The sequence below is a fragment of the Entelurus aequoreus genome, linkage group LG21 (genome assembly GCF_033978785.1).
Source record: "Entelurus aequoreus isolate RoL-2023_Sb linkage group LG21, RoL_Eaeq_v1.1, whole genome shotgun sequence".
NCBI lineage: Eukaryota > Metazoa > Chordata > Actinopteri > Syngnathiformes > Syngnathidae > Entelurus > Entelurus aequoreus.
In genome coordinates, this window is record NC_084751.1 from 23,439,639 (window position 1) to 23,463,329 (window position 23,691).

At 37.9% G+C, this 23,691-nt stretch overlaps 1 protein-coding gene across 4 annotated transcripts; it reads right to left on the bottom strand.

Annotated features, from left to right (window-relative positions):
- Positions 1–788: 788 nt before the first annotated feature.
- On the bottom strand, positions 789–14,850 carry zgc:73226 (uncharacterized protein LOC402792 homolog). 4 transcript variants are annotated; one of them, XM_062031203.1, is made up of 7 exons: positions 14,673–14,850; positions 8,893–9,018; positions 8,571–8,721; positions 8,340–8,421; positions 8,162–8,232; positions 5,180–5,326; positions 789–1,872 (listed from the first exon to the last, which is right to left on the bottom strand). In XM_062031203.1, the coding sequence occupies exons 1-7, from the start codon at positions 14,707–14,709 to the stop codon at positions 1,824–1,826; spliced, it is 663 nt and encodes a 220-aa protein (XP_061887187.1). In that variant the 5' UTR covers positions 14,710–14,850; the 3' UTR covers positions 789–1,823. The 4 variants fall into 4 exon arrangements, with proteins under 4 accessions (XP_061887187.1, XP_061887188.1, XP_061887189.1 ...); XM_062031204.1 differs by having other exon boundaries at positions 8,893–9,034; positions 14,673–14,786; XM_062031205.1 differs by lacking the exon at positions 8,893–9,018 and having other exon boundaries at positions 14,673–14,843.
- Between the last annotated feature and the right edge of the window lie 8,841 nt (positions 14,851–23,691).

The following is a 23,691-nucleotide window of genomic DNA, read 5'->3' on the forward strand; positions in this document are numbered from 1 at the left end:
TGTCATAGCAAGTTGCAATTATCGAAAATCTGTAAAAATAAATAAAATAGTACAAATGTCATTGCAACAATACAATATTGTTCGTTCCGATTCCTCTCATTGCAATTCTGTGATTACATTTACATAACATTACAACTTTATTTCTGTCACTTCTTTCTTACAGTACGACACCAATTTTTTTCAAAACAATACCCCCTTTGACTATGTGCAGTATACTGAATATATAACTTCAATCTTGTAATATTACAACTTTTTTTCACGGAAATTTTTTTTCTGAATTTTTCTTTGTACTGTATAGTGCCTATGTGCCAAATCAAGGGCCCCCAAGATGATATTTGATTAGTATTAGAACCGGCCCACAGGCCACAGTCACCTGCTGCTGTTTTGCACGCACCAATACTCATTTTCAAAATGGGGTCCGAGGGACCCCATCAAGTCATAAAAATGGGGTCCCACAGTACATTTTTGGGGTGCCACTTTTTTGTAACCGTTTTGAAAACAAATGATAAATGTATGCATTATCCTGTTATATCTCACATTCTATATTGTGTTTTGGAAAAACTTTGTCATAAACGTTACTTAATTCATTAAAAAAAAATAATACAAAAGAAAACAAATGTGTATGCATATGTCAGTTATAAACATTCATTCACTTTCTTCTTTCCTACATGGATCTAAACTTTACCGCTGCCGGTTGTTTTTTCTATATTTTTATTGTAATATTTTCAGAATGTGTTTGTTCTAGTTTTGGCCAAAGTAAGACAAAGAAAACAATCTGAAGTTGTGAACAGACTTTCCTCCATGCGGCCCCTGAGCTAAAATGAGTTTGACACCCCTGGTATAGTGTGATGTCTTTGAAAAAAAAAAATTAAAGAAAAAAGATTTTTACATTACTAGATTTAAAATGTTTCTTCTAATTTTCCCACTTTGCTATTACGACAATACACACTTTTCTCATAACATTGCATTTTTTTTTCTCAAAACAAAACCCATTTTAACAGAACTTTTTTTTCTAATGTTTCTCATTTTTTACCAGCATGTTTTTTTATTTTTTTATTTTTATTTGTTTTTACAATACGACTATCATTCCTAGGGCTACAGTACTTTTTTGTAGAAAAATGGACGTGGAGAGGGGAGAATAAAAGAGCCAACAAGCACTTTTAGTTTTGGAGGAGTGATGTTTAATGGGATTGAAATTGTTTTAGTGGGAGGTTAAATATTTAATGGGATTAGGGGACACAAAAAGGACAAGCACTCCTACTCTCACAAAGAAAAAAACAACTCTACTTTAAATATATGGCAGAGGAAAAAAAAAACATTTTTTTTTTTTTTTTTTTTACAAATGGCCATTACTTGTGACAAATGACAGCTTTTTATTCAAGGTTGTCCAAAGGGCTAACATATTTTATCTTTGCTTCAGACAAAGACTGATTTTGTTCTTCTATTTTAGATGAGGAAATTCTCCTTTTATTGTATCATGTGGACAATGTCTGTGATTATTCTTTAGAGGCAAAAGTGACCTCAGTCTGACTCATTGGCTCGCGTCCATTCATACACCACCTCTCCTCCCCTCCCCTTAGGGCTGTACAACATGCACAACTAACTGCTGCTAACACACACACACACACACACACACACACACACACACACACACACACACACACACACACACACACACACACACACACACACACACACACACACACACAAAAGCAAACAGGCGAGGTACTATGGTTGTGATGAAGAAGAGGACATGACCTTACTGGCCAACACGTTAGCGATTAGGGGGCACGGGTGGGGGGGAGGTTAGCGTAGAGCTAATGTCACAGTGTACTAGTTGTGGAAGAAGCCAAACGCTTTCCTATGTAGATGCTGGAAAAAAGAGAAAAGAAAAAAAACAACTATTAATAAAATACGTGCCAAACTTGTCTCCTAGAAAACAGACTGTAAAAAAATTGCTGAGCGTTTGTATCCGAGTACAACAGATTAAGTTCTGCATCCTCTCACCATTGGTGTTGCCCGTGTTTGTATTGTTTGATAATTGCAAAACATTTTCGTCACAATTATACCTACTCGGTTACGGTGTGGCCAAATATACCGCATGGCGGCTGAAAATTAACCTACCCTGTGGCACAAAACAATTTGCCACTCGTAGCACACTGGTTCCAGGGTCACGACTGTGTGATGTGTCGTGCTGTTAAAAAAAAAGGCTGTCTAACGCACTTGATAAATAACACATTGGTTTCTGCATGTAAAACTACTGTATAAAAATATATTTCTGTTAGTATTTTGGGGTGTCTAATTAGGTTCACTTTATTTCTTATATCATAGGTCGCCACTTCATTTTATTTGGCCCGCTACATCATTCAGTGTAGTATTTTATGTAGTCAGCCACATCATTTAAAGTGGCCCCTCGGAGGGGAGCCATAACTTCAATGTGGCCCTCAATGAAAACATGTTTTATATGATAAGGCTCTAAAACAGGGGTGTCAAACGTACGGCCCGAGGATCAGGCCCGCGAACAGGTTTTATCCGGCCCGCGGGATGAGTTTGCTAAGTATGAAAATTAACCTGAAATGTTTAAATGAAAGAAACTGCTGTTCTAAATGTGTCCACTGGATGTCGCAATAGCAATTATTTGTATCTTTGTAGATGATGCTACATATGTACAAAATAAACCACAAGATGTTAGTACAGTATCAAACGACACAAATAACATCCTGAAATTTGATTTTGATATAATTTTTTTTTTATCTTGATAGATTGAAAATGAACACCAATGAGTTGACTGATGAATATTATCACATAATTTATTCAGAAAATATAAATAGCTACAAATAAAGATATAATGCTATTAACCGCAACATGTAAGTGTAGAAAAACCCAACAACATTATGATTTGTACATTTTCAGAATGTGCTTGTTTTATTTGTAAACAAATAAAACAATCTGAAGTTGTCTTTATTTTCAAGTTATCGTGCCGTGATTTTACCAGTCCGGCCCATCTGGGAGTAGATTTTACTCCATGTGGCCCCCGATCTAAAACGAGTTTGACACCCCTGCTCTAAAACTAAGGTCCACTGTTAGGAAAAGGATATGCCACTTTGTACCTCAAGGGGTGACAGTGAGTCGGTTTACCGCAAAGGAAGCCCTACTTGTGTCGCTACATCAGATATATATTTTTCCCCAATGTGTACAATATTTTTGCACACTTTTCTAGCATAACATAACTATTTGATGAAAGGCGTATATCCACAATTATGTTTTACTTGTCCAAAAAGGAGACAAGTATTTTTTAATATTTAAAAAAAATAAGAAAGGAATGTTTTTCCTTGGATAGCGATGACATGTTTATGTATTTGTTTGTGAAAGCAAACTTTGCACACAAAATGGTGAAAATGCGTAACAATTGTGTTGACTTGAAAATTCTCACACAGCTCAACCCCTCTCTGCGGTAATTGGAGAGCCAAGTGTTTTATGGGGTGGTACTTTGTTAAAAAAAAGTTTGAGAACCACTGCTCTAATGCTTATTAATGTACAAAACCCAAAACCAGTGAAGTTGGCACATTGTATGAATTGTAAATACAAACAGAATACAATGATTTGCAAATTCTTTTCAACTTATATTCAATTGAATTGACTGCAAAGACAAGATATTTAACGTTCGAACTGGAAAACGTTGTTATTTTTTGCAAATATTAGCTCATTTGGAATTTGATGCCTGCAACAAGTTTCAAAAAAGCTGGCACACGTGGCAAAAAAAGACTGAGAAAGTTGAGGAATGCTCATCAAACACTTATTTGGAACATCCCACAGGTGAACAGGCTAATTGGGAACAGGTGGGTGCCATGATTGGGTATAAAAAACAGCTTCCATGAAATGCTCAGTCATTCACAAACAAGGATGGGGCGAGGGTCACCACTTTGTGAACAAATGCGTGAGCAAATTGTCCAACAGTTTAAGAACAACATTTCTCAACCAGCTTTTGCAAGGAATTTAGGGATTTCACCATCTACGGTCCGTAATATCATCAAAAGATTCAGAGACTCCCGAGAAATCACTTCACATAAGCAATGATATTACGGACCTTGGATCCCTCAGGCGGTACTGCATCAAAAAGCGACATCAATGTGTAAAGGATATCACCACATGAGCTAAGGAACACTTCAGAAAACCACTGTCAGAAACTACAGTTTGTCGCTACATCTGTAAGTGCAACGTAAAACCCTACTATGCAAAGCGGAAGCCATTTATTAACAACACCCAGAAACGCTGCCGGCTTCGCTGGGCTTGAGCTCATCCAACATGGACTGATGCAAAGTGGAAAAGTGTTCTGTGGTCTGATGAGTCCACATTTCAAATTGTTTTTGGAAACTGTGGACGTCGTGTCCTCCGGACCAAAGAGGAAAAGAACCATTCGGATTGTTATAGGCGCAAAGTTGAAAAGCCAGTATCTGTGATGGTATGTGGATGATTTAGTGCCCAAGGCATGGGTAACTTACACATCTGTGAAGGCACCAGTAATGCTGAAAGGTACATACAGGTTTTGGAACAACATATGTTGCCATCCAAGCAACGTTATCACGGACGCCCCTGCTTATTTCAGCAAGACAATATCGAGCCACATGTTACAAGAGCGTGGCTTCATAGTAAAAGAGTGCGGGTACTAGACTGGCCTGCCTGTCGTCCAGACCTGTCTCCCATTAAAAAATGTGTGGCGCATTTTGAAGCCTAAAATACCACAGCGGAGACCCCCGGACTGTTGAACAACTTAAGCTGTACATCAAGCAAGAATGGGAAAGAATTCCACTTGATAAGCTCCACAGTTCCCAAATGTTTACTGAGTGTTGTTAAAAGGAAAGGCAATGTAACACAGTGGTAAAAATGCCCCTGTGCCAACTTTTTTGCAATGTGTTGCTGCCATTAAATTCTAAGTAATGATTATTTGCCAAAAAAAAATATGTTTCTCAGTTCTAACATTAAATATCTTGTCTTTGCAGTCAATTCAATAGAATATTTGTTGAAAAGGATTTGCAAATCATTGTATTCTGTTTCTATTTACGAATTACACAACGTGCCAACTTCACCGGTTTTGGGTTTTGTAAATCTGTATGTCTATCTGTCAACAACATTCGCTATTAAACTAGCAAACATATGAATGTGTGTTTCGTTGTTGTACCCGATGCCGAGCGTGAGGAGATGGGAAGCCAGCAGCGAAGGAACGAGGATAAGGAGCACGTCCGATGAAAAGATCCCCCTCTTCATCACTTCTGTCTTTCGGACGCTGAGAGAGCTCGGCTGCTTCGGGTGCTGAAACACGAAGTCTCTACACGGGCGAAAGAGGGAACATGACTTCAGGCGAACAGAAACTAACTTGTCGTGTGATACCACTTTAAACCACCGGAGGCAGAAGTGAGTCACTACGACGTAAGGGCGTTACCAAATAGTTACGCATTGTTCTGGAAAACAACACAGGTGTGATTTTGGGTGGGAATTAATTAATTTAAAAAAAATCTGCAACATTGGAGACACATTACATTAAACAACAACAATATGGTAAAATATATTGCAATACATAATTACCACAATATTGATGTTTAAAGAACAAAAAAATATATGTTTTTTTTTGAAAAAAAAATTATAATATTGTAACATTTAAGTTGCACTTCAAACCTTTCGAATCAACAATCGTTTCCTAAGAGTTTGGCAAATATTGACATACAGAATCAAATTTTTTTTTTTCCATTGTACACATTATTGTCGAATCGCTGTATCATCATGATAGTATCGCCTGTGGGTGCAAATTATAAATAACAATATAACATAAAATAAAAGGAAAATCCATTAGTAACAAAGTATGGATGAATGAATCAATAAACAACAATATGCCTAATAAAATAAATATTATAAAATGTTATAAAATACAGTACAGGCCAAAAGTTTGGACACACCTTCTCATTTAAATGTGTTTTCTTTATTTTCATGACTATTTACCTTGTAGATTGTCACTGAAAGCATCAAAACTATGACACCAAGTGAAACCCATTTTAGGTGACTACCTCTTGAAGCTCATCGAGAGAATGCCAAGAGTGGGCAAAACAGTAATCAGAGCAAAGGGTGGCTATTTTGTAGAAACTAGAATATAAAACATGTTTTCAGTTATTTCACCTTTTTTTGTTAAGTACATAACTCAGTGACAATCTACAATGTAAATAGTCATGAAAATAATGAAAAATGAAAGAATGAGAAGGTGTGTCCAAACTAGTGTTGTCCCAATACCAATATTTTGGTACCGGTACCAAAATTATTTTGATACTTTTCTAAATAAAGGGGACCACAAAAAATTGCATTATTGGCTTTATTGGTAACACTTTAGTATGTGGAACATATTCACCATTAAATAGTTGCTTATTAACATGCAAATTAGTAACAAATTGGCTCTTAATTAGTCATTATTAAGTACTTATTAATGCCTTATTCTGCATGGACTTATTAAACAACCAGTAAATATTGACCATTACTAACCCTAACCCCAACCCCAACCCTAACTCTAACCCCCCTAACCCTAACCCTAATCCTCTAACCCAGGGGTGTCCAAACTTTTTCCACTGAGGGCCGCATTCTGAAAAATCAAAGAAAGCGGGGGCCATTTTGATATTTTTTATTTTAAAAACCAATACAATATATGTATAAAAAATATACATTTAGGCCTCTACTCAGGCTTGATCCCGGGGACCCCAAAGGGTTTTGGTCAAAAAAATATTAAAGATGTGTCATTATTTGGTATTATTATTTTTATTATTATTCAAGGTTTAAATCTCTAGATCAACATTAGGTCTATCTGTCAATATAATTAAAGATTTAAGTTGTATGCTCTTGTTGTCAAAGAAAACCCTGTTTTTTTATGGAAAAAAATACAAAATATGCAATATTCACACAATGCAATTTTTAAGTGGAATATTTGAGATTATATAATAATTTGAGCCTTAAAAAGGTCAATAACTCATAACAACATTGATTTTAATTCATTATTATTTTTTGAGCAATGACACTTAAAAACAAATCACACTAAAATTATTGGGGATCAAAATAATTATAGTCTTAAAAAATAAATTCTATTTTTTTTTTTACTGTTTACTTTTAACACAATCTCGAGATCAACTTCAGATCTATCCGTCAATTTTACATTTTATTGTTGTTTATGTTTTTCGTTTGTTCGTTTTAGGCCCTTTAAAAAATCAGCTCAGTTTTTTATATGGCAAACACAAAATATGCAACATTTTCCCCAAAAATATCTCAAATGTGACGTAATTGGAGCCTTGAATAGGTCAATAATTCATAATGACATTGATTTTGATTCATTATTATTTTTTAAACAAAGAAACAGCCTGCATGGCAGCTTTGTGTTATTAGAGTAAACATTGCGACATGTTCTTGTTACATTTCACCTGTTTGCTCTTTTATACCACTTATCATGTTTTTAATTTTTTTCAATTGTATTTTTAAAATGTGCCGTGGGGCCGTTAAAAAATGACCTGTGGGCCACAAATGGCCCGCACTTTGGACACCCCTGCTCTAACCCTAACCCTAACCGTAACCAAATAACTCTAAATTAAGTGTTTGTTACTTAGAATATGTTCCCCATACTAAAGTGTTACCGATTTATTTTAACAAAAAAATCTTACGGTACATTAAACATATGTTTCTTATTGCAAGTTTGTCCTTAAATAAAATAGTGAACATACTAGACAACTTGTCTTTTATTAGTAAATAAGCAAACAAAGGCTCCTAATTTAGCTATATATGCAGCAACATATTGTGTCATTTATCATTGTCTTATTTTGTCAAAATTATTTAGAACAAGTGGTAGAAAATGAATTATTAATCTACTTACACATTTACGGACCGGTACTTTTCAGAGGCGGTATAGTACCGAATATGATTCATTGGTATTGCGGTATTATACTAATACCGGTATACCGTACAACACTAGTCCAAACGTTTTACTATATATATATATATATATATATATATATATATATATATATATATATATATATATATATATATATATATATATATATATATATATATATATATATATATATATATATAGTAAAAATGCATTTATGATAATTGATTTTACAGATGTTTTTCTTACTTTGGTGGCATATTTTCCGGCCTGCTGGACCAGTCCCACACCCAATCAGTATCTCTCCTGTCACCCTCCTCCTGTTTTGTATCACGATCACATCAGATTTAAAAAAAAAAAGTAAATATTTTTATGTCATAACACAAACATATTTTTTCTTTAACCATTATTTTCACCAGCCGTGTACCTGTATGGTGATACAGTCACTGTCGGGGTCACTGGGGGGCCTGGGGGAACCGGCCGTCTGCGGGGTCACGACCTGCGGGGGACTGCAGACAAGGAACAGACACTTTGAATTCCTTTTAGCAGACTCTCGTGCTCCCACTTCTGTTCAAACTATCAGCGGTACAGCCAATGGGAACGACGTGTTGTTAGAAATGAGAAAAAAAAAATCAAAAGTGAAAAACTAAACCCTCACCTGTCTCGATTCCTCTCACATTCCAGCTGCGCCTCCAGGAGGATCCTCTCTAGCTCCCCCTGCAGGGCGGAGGAGATGCTATCCTGCGGCCCTGATAGACTCTCACTGCGGCTAACGGCTGCGATCAGCTCCTCCAGTTCCACCCAGGAGCCTCGACAGGGAAAATTTGACTATTTTTAAAAGCACATTACAAAAACACACATTTGAACAAAGCTCCTCCACTCACTCTTCCACTGTTTCAAGAGGATAAATATGCAAAAATTAAATGAATGTAGTGACACTTTTATCGTGTTACGATATTTAAGTAAAGTTTTCATATTACAAATGGAGTGTTCTCTGGGGTTCCTGTCGCTGACCGGCTTGGCTGCGTGGGGCCGGTGGTCCCTGGTTCCTGGGCGCCACACCTGCTGTTTGTGGGTTGGGCTCTCTGGGTGGCTGGGGCCGTACTCTGGCTCCCACAAACACTGGGAGTCAAATATATTGTACATACAAATACACAAATACTCACATACCCACCGTTATTCATACATACATACATACATGCATACATAGGTACCTACGCTCCCACATACATACACAAATACAGTACATACCCACATACTCAAAGTTCGTACATCCACACGCACATTCACGGTACAAACATACATATACACATAATGTACATATACATTCACTGTACAAACATACATATACACATACTGTACATATACATTCACTGTACAAACATACATATACACATACTGTACATATACATTCACTGTACAAACATACATATACATTCACTGTACAAACATACATATACACATACTGTACATATACATTCACTGTAGAAACATACATATACACATACTGTACATATACATTCACTGTAGAAACATACATATACACATACTGTACATATACATTCACTGTAGAAACATACATATACACATACTGTACATATACATTCACTGTACAAACATACATATACACATACTGTACATATACATTCACTGTAGAAACATACATATACACATACTGTACATATACATTCACTGTACAAACATACATATACACGTACTGTACATATACATTCACTGTAGAAACACACATATACACATACTGTACATATACATTCACTGTACAAACACACATATACACATACTGTACATATACATTTATTGAACAAACATACATATACACATACTGTACATATACAAGTACATATACACACATACACTCATGCACAATATCACGTTTCATCAAACATATATTAACGTTGTTGCCCTAGGGGAAACTGGGTAACACATGGCACACTGACAAAGCTTAACCTATTGTTACTATAACAATCTACAAGGTTAATATAGGTTGCTTCTCTTTCTTCCCCTCCATTTTTCTGCATTCTTTCGTATCTCAAGTTATCATTACGTATATGTATTGTTGCATTTGAACAACTGTATTGTTGATAATAGAGGTAAATTATTGGTATTGTTTATTATCAATAGCGCTATTTCTATTGGTATTTGTAATGCTCCATTTGTAGTGTAATAATGCTCATTGTCATTTCTGTATTATCATTTATTTCGATAACTGCTTCCTTGCCATCACTTTTACCATCATATTTGTACATATAATGTTTGCTGATGTTTCTCTATTGTTGTTGTTGTTGTTGTTGTTATTGTTGTGTTTGCTGTTGTTGTTTTTGTTTCTCCGTCTAATCACCCTCTTGTCCCCACAATTTCCCCCTCTGTCTTCCTTTTTTTCTCTTTCTATCCCCTCCTGTTCCGACCCGGCTGCACCAAATGATAATATAAATACATTTAATGAAGTCAAATACAAATAAGGCAACAAGAGACGTATCCTACACTTCTCTTTTGTAAAGTAAATCTGAACAGCCGATATGGGCATCTACATCAACTATATGATTTGCCTGAGAAGCTGGACAGGACAAAAAAACAAAAACAAAAACAAAAACAAAAACAAAAACAAAAACAAAAACAATAACAAAAACAAAAACAAAAAACAAAAAAACAAAAACAAAAACAAATGGAGTGTTCTTTTTTGATAGATTTAATTTAATTGTAAAAATAGTTAAAGAAACAGTCGTACACTTATGAGAAAATAGTATGATAACATTATATTTAATTGTGAACATATCCAAGAAGCAGTATTATAACATTTTACTATGAACAAAGTAGGGTTGTACGGTATACCGGTATAGTACCGCGATACTAATGAATCATATTGGGTACTATACTAAAATGTACCGGTCCGCCCTATCGTCATCACGTCGTGTCATTGTTGGTTTTATGAGCAGAGGAGCATGTTCGGCAGTGCACAATCACAGTACTTACAAGCAGACACAGTGTGTAGACAGAAAAGGGAGAACGGACGCATTTTGGCTTAAAAACTAACGATAAAGGTAACGTTAAAAACACTGAAACAGGAAGAGGTGTTTTAAGAAATGCCTAGCTACATAGAAGTAGCAGTGTTGTATCTACTTCTAAATCACTAATCCTCGCCTCCATGGCGACAAATAAAGTATGTTTCTTACAAGTATCATCCCTGCAGGACGAGGAAAAGCTAAACATGCTTCACTACACACCGTAGCTCACCGGCGTCAAAATGTAAACAAACGCCATTGGTGGATCTACACCTAACATCCACTGTAATGATACCAAGTACAGGAGCGTATCTAGTCGATACTACTATGATTACATCGATATTTTTTAGCATCACAAAATCTTTTTTCGTTTTTTTTTGGTATTCATATTATGTTTATAAACTCAGGAAATGTGTCCCTGAACACATGAGGACTTTGAATATGACCAATGTATGATCCTGTAACGATTGATACCTAAATGTGTGGTATCATCCAAAACTAATGCAAAGCATCCAAACAACAGAAGAATAAGTGATTATTAAATTTGAACAGAAGTGTAGATATAACATGTTAAAAGAGAAAATAACCAGATATTAACAGTAAATGAACAAGTAGATTAATTAATCATTTTTTACCACTTGTCCTTTACAATGTTGACAAAATAAAAGAATGATAAATGACACAATATGTTACTGCGTACGTCAGCAGACAAATTAGGAGCCTTTGTTTGTTTACTTACTAATACAAGACAAGTTGTCTCATATGTTCACTATTTTATTTAAGGATAAAATTGCAATAAAAAACATATGTTTAATGTACCATACGATTTTTTGTTAAAATAAAGCCAATAATGCAATTTTCTGTGGTCCCATTTATTTAGAAAAGTATCAAAAAGTACCCAAAAGTATTGAAATACACTTCAGTACCACACTTTGTTTCTGTTCTGGTCTCAATGCTCCTTCCCTCTTTGTTTACCTTTTCTTGTTGCTAGGTGCACACACCAGACTCTTGTTATTGATTAGTGCCCCCACTGAGTGCTCACACTAATTACACCTTTTTATATGCCCGTCTCGCCACTCATCCTGCGTGGGTTTAATGTTTGCCACCAGCGACAGTTATGTAGTTCAGTCATTGCTACTGCTGGTTACCATGTTAGCGTCACGCTACTACCTATGTTCTTGTTAGTTTTTGCAACGCCTGGTTTTGCCTTGAGCTACGTACGCTTCCCCGCGACGCTCTGTTCTTGTATTTTTGCCGTGTTATTGGATTATAAAACTCTTACCTGCACCCTGCCTGTACTTTTGAGACCCGCGCGTGACAGTACCCCCCGCTAAATGTATTATTAGGTAATATTACAGCTTCACTGTAATATTTACTCAGGAAATGTCCCCATCAAAATATGCTGCTTTATTTTCAATATTACACTGCAAAAACTGAAATCTTAGTCAGATTAAATATCTCAAATAAGGGTGATATTTGCTTATTTTCTCTCTGATAAGATAATTCTTCTCACTAAGCAGATTTTATGTTAGAGTGTTTTACTTGTTTTAAGGGTTTTGGTCCTAAATTATCTCAGTAAGATATTACAGCTTGTTGCTGAGATTTTATGACCTATATTGAGTAAAAATATCAACTGTTGCAAAACTGTGTCATCAACACTCACAAGTATAAAACTACTTTTTTAAAGTAATAATTTCTTATTTCAAACATTTAAAAAAAAAATCATGACTTTGACACAATTGTGTCTCATGATTAAAACAGATGACAGCCAAATGGACTTAGCTGTTTTATTTTCAATGAAACAATAGAACATATGTACTCATATAGTGGTACAGTTGTTATCAGTGAGAATATACTTATTTTAAGTAGAGATGTCCGATAATATCGGCCTGTCGATTGTATCGGCCGATAAATATTTTAAAATGTAATAGCGAAAATTATCGGTATCGTTTTTTTTATTATCGGCATCGTTTTTTTTTGTTTTTTTTGTTTTTGTTTTTTTTATTAAATCAACATAAAAAACACAAGATACACTTACAATTAGTGCACCAACCCAAAAAACCTCCCTCCCCCATTTACACTCATTCACACTCATTCACAGAAAAGGATTGTTTCTTTCTGTTATTAATATTCTGGTTCCTACATTATATATCAATATATATCAATACAGTCTGCAATGGATACAGTCCGTAAGCACACATGATTGTGCGTGCTGCTGGTCCACTAATAGTACTAACCTTCAACAATTAATTTGACTAATTTTCATTAATTACTAGTTTCTATGTAACTGTTTTTATATGGTTTTACTTTCTTTTTTATTCAAGAAAATGTTTTTAATTTATTTATCTTATTTTATTTTATATTTTTTTTTAAAAAGGACCTTATCTTCACCATAGGCATAATAATGTGTTAATTCCACGACTGTATATATCGGTATTGGTTTATATCGGTATCGGTAATAAAGAGTTGGACAATATCGGAATATCGGAATATCGGCAAAAAGCCGACATCCCTAATTTTAAGGTATTTTTGGGTTCATTGAGGTTAGCTAATTGTACTTGTTTTGGAAAGTCTTGACAAGCCAAACTGTCTTGTTCTATTGGCAGATAATTTTGCTTAGTTCAAATAAAATACCCCTCATTTTTGTATTTTTTTTTCTTGTTTTTGAACACTGACCTTTTGCAGTGTACAGCGTTGTATATACAATTATTATTATTTTTTTTATGATTCCGCAACTTTATACTTGCAGTATTATGCAGTGGTGTACACGCTGGCTGAGAACTATCAATGAATTCAGGCACACTGCATGCATGAATGAATGAATGGATGAATGGACACAAAAGGTTCATTGGGTTCAAGGGCCGCCAAAGGTTTACACACACACACATACTGCACACACATGCGCACACACACACACACACACACACACACACACATGCAAGCGGTGTGCATGCTTGTGCACAGATAAACAGTAAGCGGGGCTGACAGCATGCATGCTTATGTAAGATCTTATTTCTGTTAGAGATTAGCCATTCACCCTCTCACGTCCTCCTCTTGTTTCTGCATCCCCCCATCACCATCTGATGTATTTAATCTCCCACTGTATAAACACTCTTATATATAACGTTGTGCGTGGTGGAGAGGGGGAGAGACATGACTGAGCATGGGAGAGGCGTGGAAGGAGGGGAATCTGTGCCATTGCCCTAGTTTTTTTTTTTTTTTGGTCACTACAGAGAAGATTTATGACATAACCACTTTGCTGATCCATCCGCCGCCATTCTTCTGCAGCATTGAATCAGTTCCCATGGTGCAATGCTGTTTTTGTTGTGTTGGTGGTGGTGCGCCATCAACCTTACATAACAGGGGCTTAAAAACCCACAACAACAGGTTCCCCCCCGGCCCCCTCGCGGGCTAATAATTGGCTGGCGGCCTCCTGGTTTTGGACGCTCGCCCGCAACTCCCCATGTGCGAGCAAGCTATAAGCGTCAGGAAATCTCCGCGGCCTAATTGGCTTACAGAGATACACGCAGGTGAGTCAGTCAAGTCGTTTATACAATGACAGTGTCAGTGACAAAGTGAAACAATAACACAAATAAGTGTGGACATGAGATTTGGTTGTGTAGGCACAATGATGGGGTCATTGCATCTTCTGTCTGCTTACTTTACAGCTAGAAAAGACTTTGAAGCACACAAAATGTGCCCGCAGGGTCAATGAATAATAATCAAAAGACATCACTCACCATAGAGGCCGTCCTCTGGTGTGTGCGAGCCGGACATCCTGGCTGAGGCGTGGAGGCTTGCAGGAAAGGAGTAACAAGTGCAAATGTTCTCAGGAGGCTCTCCCTCGGTCACTCTCCCGTTTGTGGTGGAAACCTAAAAATACAAATAAAGAAATAAATTGTCGCCTCACTAATCCATGCTGCACCCCCGCCGCTCCCTCCTCCCAGTCCCTCTTCCCTCCCCTCTGGCCACGTGTCTGCGAGGGTGGAAGTAAACAAAACAAGCCATGAGATCAGCTGTGCTAAAATAAAATGTAAATAATAGTTGTCATTAAACTATTATTTTTTTGTTAAATGAGTGATTAACCCCTTAGTATATTGGGAACTTTATTGTCCTTACAGAGAGATTTCTGCTCTATTTTTGGTGGAACCAAGTTATTTTTTTCATGTTAAATTTTAATATGTCTATTCCAAATTATTTAATGTATTAACGAAAGCGAAATAATTTTAGCCCACTTAAATAGTGTCAGGACTTTTTATTCTCAAATTTCTTAATCAACTTCAGTCCTAATTAAAATTATAAAAATTATGTTTGTTTTTTTTGTTTTAAATGAACCTAAAATATGACTTATTTTATCTTTGTTGAAAATATTGGACACATTGTGTTGTCAAGTTTATGAGATGCGATGCAAGTGTACGCCACTATTGTTCTTTTTATATATATATATATATTTTTTAAATGGCTGTGATGATAATGTCAATGAGGGATTTCCAATCACTGCTATGTTGGAATTCTTATTAATATTGATACTGTTGTTGATGTTATTCATTTTTGTTTGACTACTTTTGGATTGTTTTGTGTCTTGATTGTGTCCTCTCAATTGCTCTGTTGATTGCTATTCTGAATGTTGCTGGGCCGGGTTTGGAATTGGAATTGTATTATTAGGGTATTATTGTGTATTATTTTGTTGGATTGATTAATAATAAAAAATAAAATAAAATAAATAAAAAATGTTTTTTTGTGTGGTTTTTTTTTTGTCAAATGTCCTATTGATTGTAACCCTTTGAATGTGCATTTGTTTTAATTACGTCAGTTTTTTTTATTTAAAAAAATGGCTTAAAATGAGTTATCATCCATACACTACATGATAAAGAGCTGAGGTACTGGGGATGAATATGAATAATATGAATATGAAGATTAGGCCTAAATATTAATGCAATTATGAATCAAACACTTTTTTTTCTGTGTTAGATCATTATAACTAGTATGTTTGGAAGTTGACACAGCAAACTTTTTTTTTTTTTTTTCTTCAAATTTCATGTATACTCAGGATTGATCTTCATCCCAAACCACAGGTGTCAAAGTTCTAGGAGTACATCTGGCCCTTCCCATCACTTTATGTGGTCCCAGATGGCCTGTAAAAAAATGTGCGTCAAAGAAAAATGTAATCTTTATTGATAAATGTATTTCAATTTTGACAGAAAAATATACATTTGAAGACAAATGTATTTCTTAATCCTATATTATTTAATGCAACAAGCTATCCTACACTTATTTCAGAAAAACAAAAAAAAATAATTTCAAATTAAATTCTACAAGGCTGCACTTAAAAATCACGTTGACCTCTGATTCCAAAGCAAGTTTCAAAGATATCAGTTTGTTGGTAAACAATCCATCCATCCATCCATTTTCTACCGCTTGTAAACAATCAACATGATCAAATTAAAGGGCAATTGCAAAATAATAATCATGAAGCGGCCCTGCAACGACTTCCATATCTACGATGTGGCCCACAGTGAAAATGAATTAGACGCCCCTGCCAACAGTTAGTGTACTATATAGACAATAACTCTTTTTATGCCGTTTTTTCAAAATAAAAAAACTGACATGTTCAGTTCAAAAGGGCATTTAATGGGTTAAAAGTAATAAAATAGAAAAACATGACAGTTTTACTATTTTTATTCAGGACTGAAGTTGATTGAGAGATTTTAGCAAAAAAATGTATAAAATAAAAATAAATAAAAATATATTTTTTATACACCCTTAACTCCCTGAGGACTTTTTCATCCTGGTGCTCCTTAACTGCTAATAAATTATGTATGCCCTGCAAAATGTCCGTCCCCAATATTCCTCATGCTGAAGAAATATACAAGAGCCAGATGAACATTAACGACACAGGTCATTAATGATGGTCAAACTTATAATAATACAAATTCATTTAACTTTTTGTTTAAATTTTTAAATTGTGTTAAATTAAAATGGAACTTTATTCATTTTAGTAGATAACACTTACCGTATTTTCCGGACTATAAGGCGCACTTAAAATAATTCGTTTTCCTCAAAACTCGACAGTGCGCCTTATAACCTGGTGCGCCTAATGTACGGAATCGATTTAGTTGTGCTTACCGACCTCAAAGCTATTTTATTTGGTACATGGTAAAATGATAAATGTGACCAGTAGATGGCAGTCACACATAAGAGATACGTGTAGACTGCAATATGATGGCAGTCACACACAAGAGATACGTGCAGACTGCAGTATGACTCAAGTAAACAACACTAACATTTTATATGTTCCATTGAAAATATAGAACATTACACACAGCGCTCAAAAATCTATCAAAATGTTTTAGTATGACTTTGGTAAGCTATGAAGCCGCACCGCTTGATGTGCTTCAACATACGAGTATTATTATGGTGGGGGCTAGCGGGTATGACCCGCAGGGTGATGTGATGCGTCTAGTGCAGCCATCTTCGGATAGCATAGTTGCCTGTCTGCTGCTTGCTGTGTTGCATGCCTGCTGCTTGCTGCCTCTCGCTTTCAGGAACTGTTGCTGGCTAGCTGATCAAGAACCAAACGATAGAAAAGCAGAATGTTTTTCCTCGCCAGTAAATAGCCTCTCCATCACCAAGACCTTTGCTGTGCCTCCTCGTGGCAGTCCCTGGTCGGTAACTGTGTGCCTCAGGCCTCAGGCTAAACAGCATGGGATACCCCGGGGGTGGATAGCTTAGCCTCCATCTAGGCTACCACCATTTGACTGACCAGTGCCTACTGGCTAACCTCTTGGTTATAGGCTACGGGGAAACAACCCTAACAAAGGACCCGCATTAGGCAGTCACCAACAGACCGGTGCCCCGCCCCACCCTCAAGTCCTGCTGCGATGGGGAAGGGCAGCTGGTACAGGTCAAGGATGTGACTGTCAGTACTTAGTTCAACCCTGCACGTAGGCGGCGTGCAAGTGAAGGTCGCTGTGGCATGGGATGGAACAGCATGCCTCCCCGGCAGCTTCGCACATGACTGAGCAGCACCGCTCTGCTCACCCTGAAATGGGAAGGGCCTAGGTGGCCTAAAAATGGTCTGTTCCTCATCGCCCGGGCAGCCTACCGCAGCCTACCGCCGGGCCATCCCTTTATGCGGTCGAAAACAAATGTACAAGAGAATCAAAATTCCCTTGACAATAGCGTCATGGAACGTCCGCACACTTTTGGATGTGCGTGATCTCTCCTGCTGCTCGCAGCGAAGAACAGCACTCGTTGCACATGAACTAAACAGATACGGCATTGACATAGCCGCCCTGAACGAAACTCGCTTACATGGGGAAGACTCAATCACGGAGGCGGGAGAAGGCTACACCTTCTTCTGGAAGGGTCATCCAGAAGGCTCCCGTCGTCTACATGAAGTGGGTTTTGCCGCCAGGACAAGCCTGCTTCACAAGATCCCAGAGTCTCCAGTGGGTATAAGCGAAAGGCTCATGACGTGGCGTGTACCACTCACCAAAAATCACCAGGTCACCCTTATCAGCGCCTACGCCCCAACCCTGGATGCAGACCTCAAGAGCAAGGACACATTCTGTGCCTCACTAAACTCCGCCATTGAAGGAACGCCTCCCATCGACAAGCTCATACTCTTCGGGGTTTTAACGCGAGGGTGGGCTCTGACAGTGGGCTCTGGACCGGAACACTTGGTCAGCGCGGGGTTGGTAGGCTTAATGATAATGGGCTTCACCTCCTTACACTCTGCTCTGAACATCAGTTGATCATCACCAACACCATGTTCCAGCTCAAGGATAAATTCAAGACCTCCTGGCAACATCCTTGCTCCAAACATTGGCACCTCCTCGACTATATTATCACCCGTCGTAGAGACAGGAAGGAGGTCCTAATCTTCAGAGTGATGCGTGGAGCGGACTGCTGGACTGACCATCGAATGATCAGAGCCAAATTTCTGATGGAAGTCCGCCCTCAACTGAAGAAAACATCACGAAACAAGAGACTCAACTGTGGGAAAGTTCTTGTCATGCTCTCTAGTGACTCACATCTCTGAGAGCATATTCTGCCTGAATCACAGTGTGGATTCAGAAGAGATCGCAGTACTAGTGACATGATCTTTGTAGCCAAGCAGGTACAAGAAAAGTACCTGCCTGGCAACGGCACTGCTGGACGGCAGTCTCTTCAACATCTGGCACCTCCAGGCCTTCACTAAAATTACAAAACAACAGATCCTAGAACTTCACTATGCTGACTATTGTGCTCTCCTTGCCCACACGCCAGACTCTCTAAAACGTGCACTTAACGTGGTCTCATCCACGTACAGTGCCTTAGGACTCAAGGTCAACATTTCAAAAACACAGATCATTGCGCAACACTCTACCCACCAGTCAGAAGTGCCTGTCTTCAACATTGATGGCCAGCAGCTCACCATCGTTCCACATTTCACCTACCTCGGAAGCGTCCTGTGCCCCACCTGTAACATCGATAATGACATCCAGGTCCGTGTTGGGTTAGCGTCTGCTGCCTTCGGTAGGCTCAAAACCAGGGTCTTCCTGAACAGAAACCTGACAGTTTCCACCAAAGCAGCTGTTTACAAAGCAGTTTGTCTGTCCACTCTGCTATACGGCTCGGAAGCCTGGACCCCTTACCAAAGGCACATCAGAATCCTGGAGAGATACCACATCCGCTGCCTGCAACGGATTCTGGGCCTGACCTGGGAGGACAGGGTCCCACATGTAGATATCTATGACCGGACCCAAACACCCAGCATCCAAGTGTTCCTTGCGCAAAGACATCTGCGCTGGGTGGGCCATGTAATCCACATGCCCGCCCAGAGGCTCCCCCGAGAGATCCTCTATGGCCAACTCCAGGAAGGCTGTAGGTCCCCTGGGGGTCAGCGGAAACGCTACAAGGACCACATAAAAACCCTCCTGAAGCGCTGTGCTATCCAGCCTTCCGCATTGGAAGTTTTGGCTGCTGATCGCCACATCTGGCGCAACTGCAGTCACGCCGGCATTGCTCATCTCCAGGAGCAGACCACTGAGAGGAGAAAAATACAGCGACATCAGTGCGCTGCAGGGGTCCCCCTCTCAAGCGTGCACTACATCTGCCCCACATGTGGCAAACCATGCGGGTCGCGCATTGGCCTGCACAGCCACATGAAATGGCATATACAAAACCCCCCTCAATAACCCATTACTGGAGCAACGTCATCATCGTAATCGATGGACAGCCATAAAGAGAAAAAAAAAAAAGATTATTATGGTGTGTGTATAAGGTAAGACATATTATCTGGCGTTTTGTTTCGCAATATTATGCAAAAGCAACTTGTCTTACCTTCCGGTACCTGCTGATCTGTATTTGGGATCTGCATAAGTCCTGAAAATTTGCGCGCGTCTGCCTTTGTAGTCCGTGATGACACTGTAGCAGATAAGCTTCTTCTTTTTCTGTATCTTCTTGTCATGGGACATTCATCCTCCGCTGTTGCCATTTCTAATATAATGTAGTGTAAAGTTCTTACTTATATCTGTCAGTACTCTCGCCTTGAAAGTGCTAAAACATACCGGTATAGTGAGTTTGTATTATTCACCCAAGGAACTTTAGTTATGAGAGAGTTCAGATCGGACGGTTTTTCACGGGACACAATTCCGGCGTTGTTATTGCACTAGTGAGCCACGGATAAAGAGATGCTGCTCCGTTATTGATTTAAGTAAAGTCTGAATGTCATTAAAACAGTTAACTCCATCTTTTGACACTTCTTCCACTCCCGTCCTTGCACGCTACACCGCTACAACAAAGATGACCGGTAGAAGACGTTGCCGAAGGTGAGCCACGTAAATAAGACCGCCCACAAAACGACGCATCCTGAAGCGACTGTCAGAAAGTGGCTTGAATATGATCTGTAAAACATAATCTATGCAACATTTTGACCAAAGAACCACCATTACATGTTATGTACACCACAAGGAAGTGTTTTTAATTTAGAAAAAAAATAAATTATGTGACCCCTTTAATGCGCCCTATTATCCGGTGTGCCTTTTGTATAAAAAGAAACCTGACTAGACCCGCACATTGGCAGTGCGCCTTATAATCCGGTGTACCCTATGGTCCTGAAAATACGGTATTTGTATACGTTTTTTAATGATATTATTTTTTCATATTTAGTTTTATAACCAAGTATATTACACAATATTTTCTTACTTAATTTACACCAATGGTGTAAATGGATGGATGGATGGATGGGTGTACTTTTGATGTTTCTTTACAAGAGTTGTTTGAATACAAGTTTTCATGACTCCGAAAGTCCTGAATCCAGTCGCTTACCTGGATCATCCCCAAAATACAATCACTTGTTCCTTATCATATTTCTGAAATTTCTTATGCAAAACAGTAATCAGAGCAAAGGGTGGCTATTTTGAAGAAACTAGAACATAAAACATGTTTTCAGTTATTTGACCTTTTTTTGTTAAATACATAACTCCACATGTGTTCATTCATAGTTTTGATGCCTTCAGTGACAATGTGACAATGTGACAACTTGTATACCTGTACTGTATATGTACTGTACTGTAAATGTATATATATATATATATTCCAGAAGCGTTCTTTGAAAACTGCATGTTTTTGAAGCACTGAGCTGAGGGAAAACCAAAAACTGCCCTTGAGACAAGGAGGCCCACTCCCCTGCAAAATAGTGCAAACATATTTTAAATGCGGTCCAAAGAAATAAAAAATAGATTTCTGTCCTTGAGCTTACTGAGGTGGATATCAGGAGGCAATCTTCTCCAACACTTTAAGAGCAACATTACCACCTGGTGGAGGGAACATCTTTAAAGGGCAACTACTAGAAATAAATGTGTTAATGACTAGTCAAGCCTAAACTTGATATCATTTTGGACCAATCATGGGATCGGATTAAGGGCCGTTGATATAAAAAATAAATACAATTGCTTCCAAGTACAGTTATCATCATGCCTTTTAATGGCTGTAATTACAAATTGTACGGTTATGGGACATATTTTTTGTAATATCCACAAAGTTCAGTGAGCAGGTGTGTTATGTGTGACCATGTGTGTTGACTTTTTGTGCTGGTAGAATTTTTTTTACTGCACCTAGACTAGAAAATTTTGTTTGGATTGGGTCATATCAGTTAATGCTGTGATTCCCATGTTTGGAAAAGCACACATTGTGGTCTGTGCTTCTCACCGAACCAAAAGCAGTTTCAAAGTTGCTCGCTACCTCTCCTGTGGGTATAATCACAATTAGTTGTCAAAAAAGTTTCAAATTCATCAAAAACCCCGGTAGCAGGAAGTGACTATTATCCACAAACAAATAAAGTTAAAGTTAAAGTCAAAGTACCAATGATTGTCACACACACACGAAGTGTGGCGAAGTTATTCTCTGCATTTGACCCTTGATCACTCCCTGGGAGGTGAGGGGAGCAGTGAGCAGCAGCAGTGGCCGCGCCCGGGAATCATTTTTGCTGATTTAACCCCCAATTCCAACCCTTGATGCTGAGTGCCAGAAGTAAGGAGCAAAGTGCTGAGATGAGACCCTTAGAAACACACATGAGTGTCACACCAACAACAGCTGAGTACCACAACCAACATTTTATAGAGCACGATAAAGCTGCTGCTTGCTTCAAATGCAGCTACTGCCATCTGGTGGCATTTGTACAAACTACATCAGGAGGTTGCCTACAGACAGAATGTTGACATGCCGTTCCACTTCCAAAATGTTCGGCTCATTTATGACCCACATGCTACCTTTCTTTTATCCAAATAATTCCCATATTTCCAGGATTTTAACATTTTCCGGGGCAATTTTTTTTTGTATTTTGAAATGAACGGACAATTTTTCCAAGCCTCCACATTACACAAACTAACAATTTTCAAAGTTCCAGAAATTCCCAATTTTCCTGGAATTCCTACTTTTAAATAACACTTTTTCCACCCTTTTTTCCTTTGACTCCCTCTTCCACATTTTTCAACCATCAACACATTCCCACTTATTCAGAAAATTCAGGTATTCTATTTTTAATGTCCAAAATGTCACGTTTTTCCCAGATTTCCCACTTTTCCATAAGACTAATTCTCTAATAAAATGTGATATAAATTCCACATTTCTCAACCGATTCAAACCATTCCAAAGTCAGAATGCTTCCTGTTAATGTTAGTAAACGACTAGCATGTTAATGTTAGCATTTTAGCAAGTTAATATTAACATGCTAACTTTCTGGCATATTTGGCAAATATATTTTTCTATTTTCATGCATCCTTACAGTTAGCATGTTAGTTTGTCAGCTAATTTTACAGGTATACACCACAGTCAAATATCCTAACTGTTAGCATGTTAGCATGCCAATGTTAGCATGGTAGCTTTTTAGCTAATTTAACAAGTATAAACTGCATAGTCAAATATTTTCTCTTGTCACGCATGCTTACTATTTGCATGTTAATATGTTTAATATTAGCATGTTAACATACTAACATTTACATAGTAGCTTTTTAGCTAATGCTGGTGTACACCTCAGATTGAAATATTTTCTCGTTTCACGCATGTTTACTGCATGTTAGCTAATTTTGCAGGTATATGCCTCAAAGTCAAATATTTTGTTACTTGATGCATATTAGCATGTGTGGAGGGGGGCGTGGCCTGCGGGCCTGCCGCGGAACTGGGTGTGCCAGGACCGGCCTCGAAGACAGCGACAGGTGCGTTGATGGCCCAGGTGGGCCTTGTTATCTAATCACCCGTCGCCTTTATTAGCAG

Excerpts from the sequence above, each read along its gene's own strand:
- zgc:73226 (XM_062031202.1), bottom strand. The coding sequence starts at position 9,058 with ATGTACAATATATTTGACTCCCAGTGTTTGTGGGAGCCAGAGTACGGC. Across the intron at positions 8,722-8,892 it reads CCCCAGAGAACACTCCATTT|GCTCCTGGGTGGAACTGGAG; the intron begins GTAATATGAAAA and ends TTCCCTGTCGAG. Across the intron at positions 8,422-8,570 it reads TGTGAGAGGAATCGAGACAG|TCCCCCGCAGGTCGTGACCC; the intron begins GTGAGGGTTTAG and ends CCTTGTCTGCAG.